The following is a 1,155-nucleotide window of genomic DNA, read 5'->3' on the forward strand; positions in this document are numbered from 1 at the left end:
ACTTCAATGGAATATAGGTGCTAAAAGCCGTCATGCACATTGACGTCCCTTCTAGCGAAATACGTATGCATCGTAGGGAAAGATATCAAACAACTGTCTGTCTCTCCAGTTTATATATTAACTTCAATACATTTGGTTTTGTTTAGTGCTCGAAAAGACTTTCCAGGAAAGAAAAAGCATGTACAACGAATGTGTATTTCCTTTTGCCCCTTCGCAGGCAGAGCGATATGCAGTAGATATAACATGAGTCAAAGGATGGGTCAGCGAATCAGTAGCCTTGTAGGATATCAGGGGATCCTTCACCTTCGCCCTCAGCCCTTCAGACACCGCGCCAGCCTACGCAGTGGGAAGGGAACGCTACCGGGTCCTTCTGAGGGACTCGTTGACCTCCCGTGATCGGTTGGTTTGGATTCTTGACCCGTGTATACGAATTTATATATAGTGTGTATATGTGTGCGAGTACTGGGGGTACCATGATATTGTTTTATTCGCATCCTTCCACAGTGTTTGTCATAACGTTGAAATTTCAGTCGTGTTGGCATATCTTTTCACTCACTAATACATATATCGAGAGGCAGTCGAGAAAGTAGGTTATGCTTTTCTTTGATTGTCATATTCATCGATGGTTTTTCTACTTTCTGGAGGTCGAAGTGGGGTACCGGAGGCGGAGGGGCTGGCGCAGCAGGAGGCGAGGGGGACCCGTATGTCGGGGGGCGGGGGGGCGGCGCATCCCGACGGCGACGAGGCGGGAGAGGCTGAGGCCATCGCCGAGACCCGCGGCCGCGTCGTCCTCCTCGGTCCTGCCGTCCGCTACGACTGCCGCGTCGTCGCCCTCTTCCTCGCTGGATTCCTGCAGGAGGCTGCTCATGAAGGAGGACAAGGATGGCGTCTCTCTGAAGCCTGCGGCGCCGTGATCTGCAGGGGAAACGTCCAGGGGGCGCGAGAGAGGGCGGAGGGCCTGGGGGAGCCGAGGGTTTTGGGGGCGTCGATCATCTGGCGCAGGACTCCCTGGAGGGCCGCTGAGTCCACGCCGTCGCCGCTCAAGACGCTGGTGGGATGGGGGAAGGGGAGGGGGGAAAGCCGCGTCAGTTCTCAGGCATTACTTCCCTTACAAAGTTAAGAATAACTATATATCTACACATATATGTTTGCATC

General features: G+C 53.3%; 1 protein-coding gene across 1 annotated transcript in view; it reads right to left on the reverse strand.

Moving 5' to 3' along the window:
- Positions 1 to 98: 98 nt before the first annotated feature.
- LOC119590990 overlaps positions 99 to 1,155 on the reverse strand; it is a gene marked incomplete in the record, with an annotated part of 8,233 nt that continues 7,176 nt past the window's right edge. The window contains 4 exon segments of the mRNA XM_037939723.1: positions 99 to 587; positions 589 to 720; positions 722 to 978; positions 981 to 1,048. Of these exon segments, the coding sequence (XP_037795651.1) occupies positions 549 to 587; positions 589 to 720; positions 722 to 978; positions 981 to 1,048 (496 nt within the window).

Source organism: Penaeus monodon, chromosome 28 (assembly GCF_015228065.2).
Source record: "Penaeus monodon isolate SGIC_2016 chromosome 28, NSTDA_Pmon_1, whole genome shotgun sequence".
Taxonomy (NCBI): Eukaryota; Metazoa; Arthropoda; class Malacostraca; order Decapoda; family Penaeidae; genus Penaeus; species Penaeus monodon.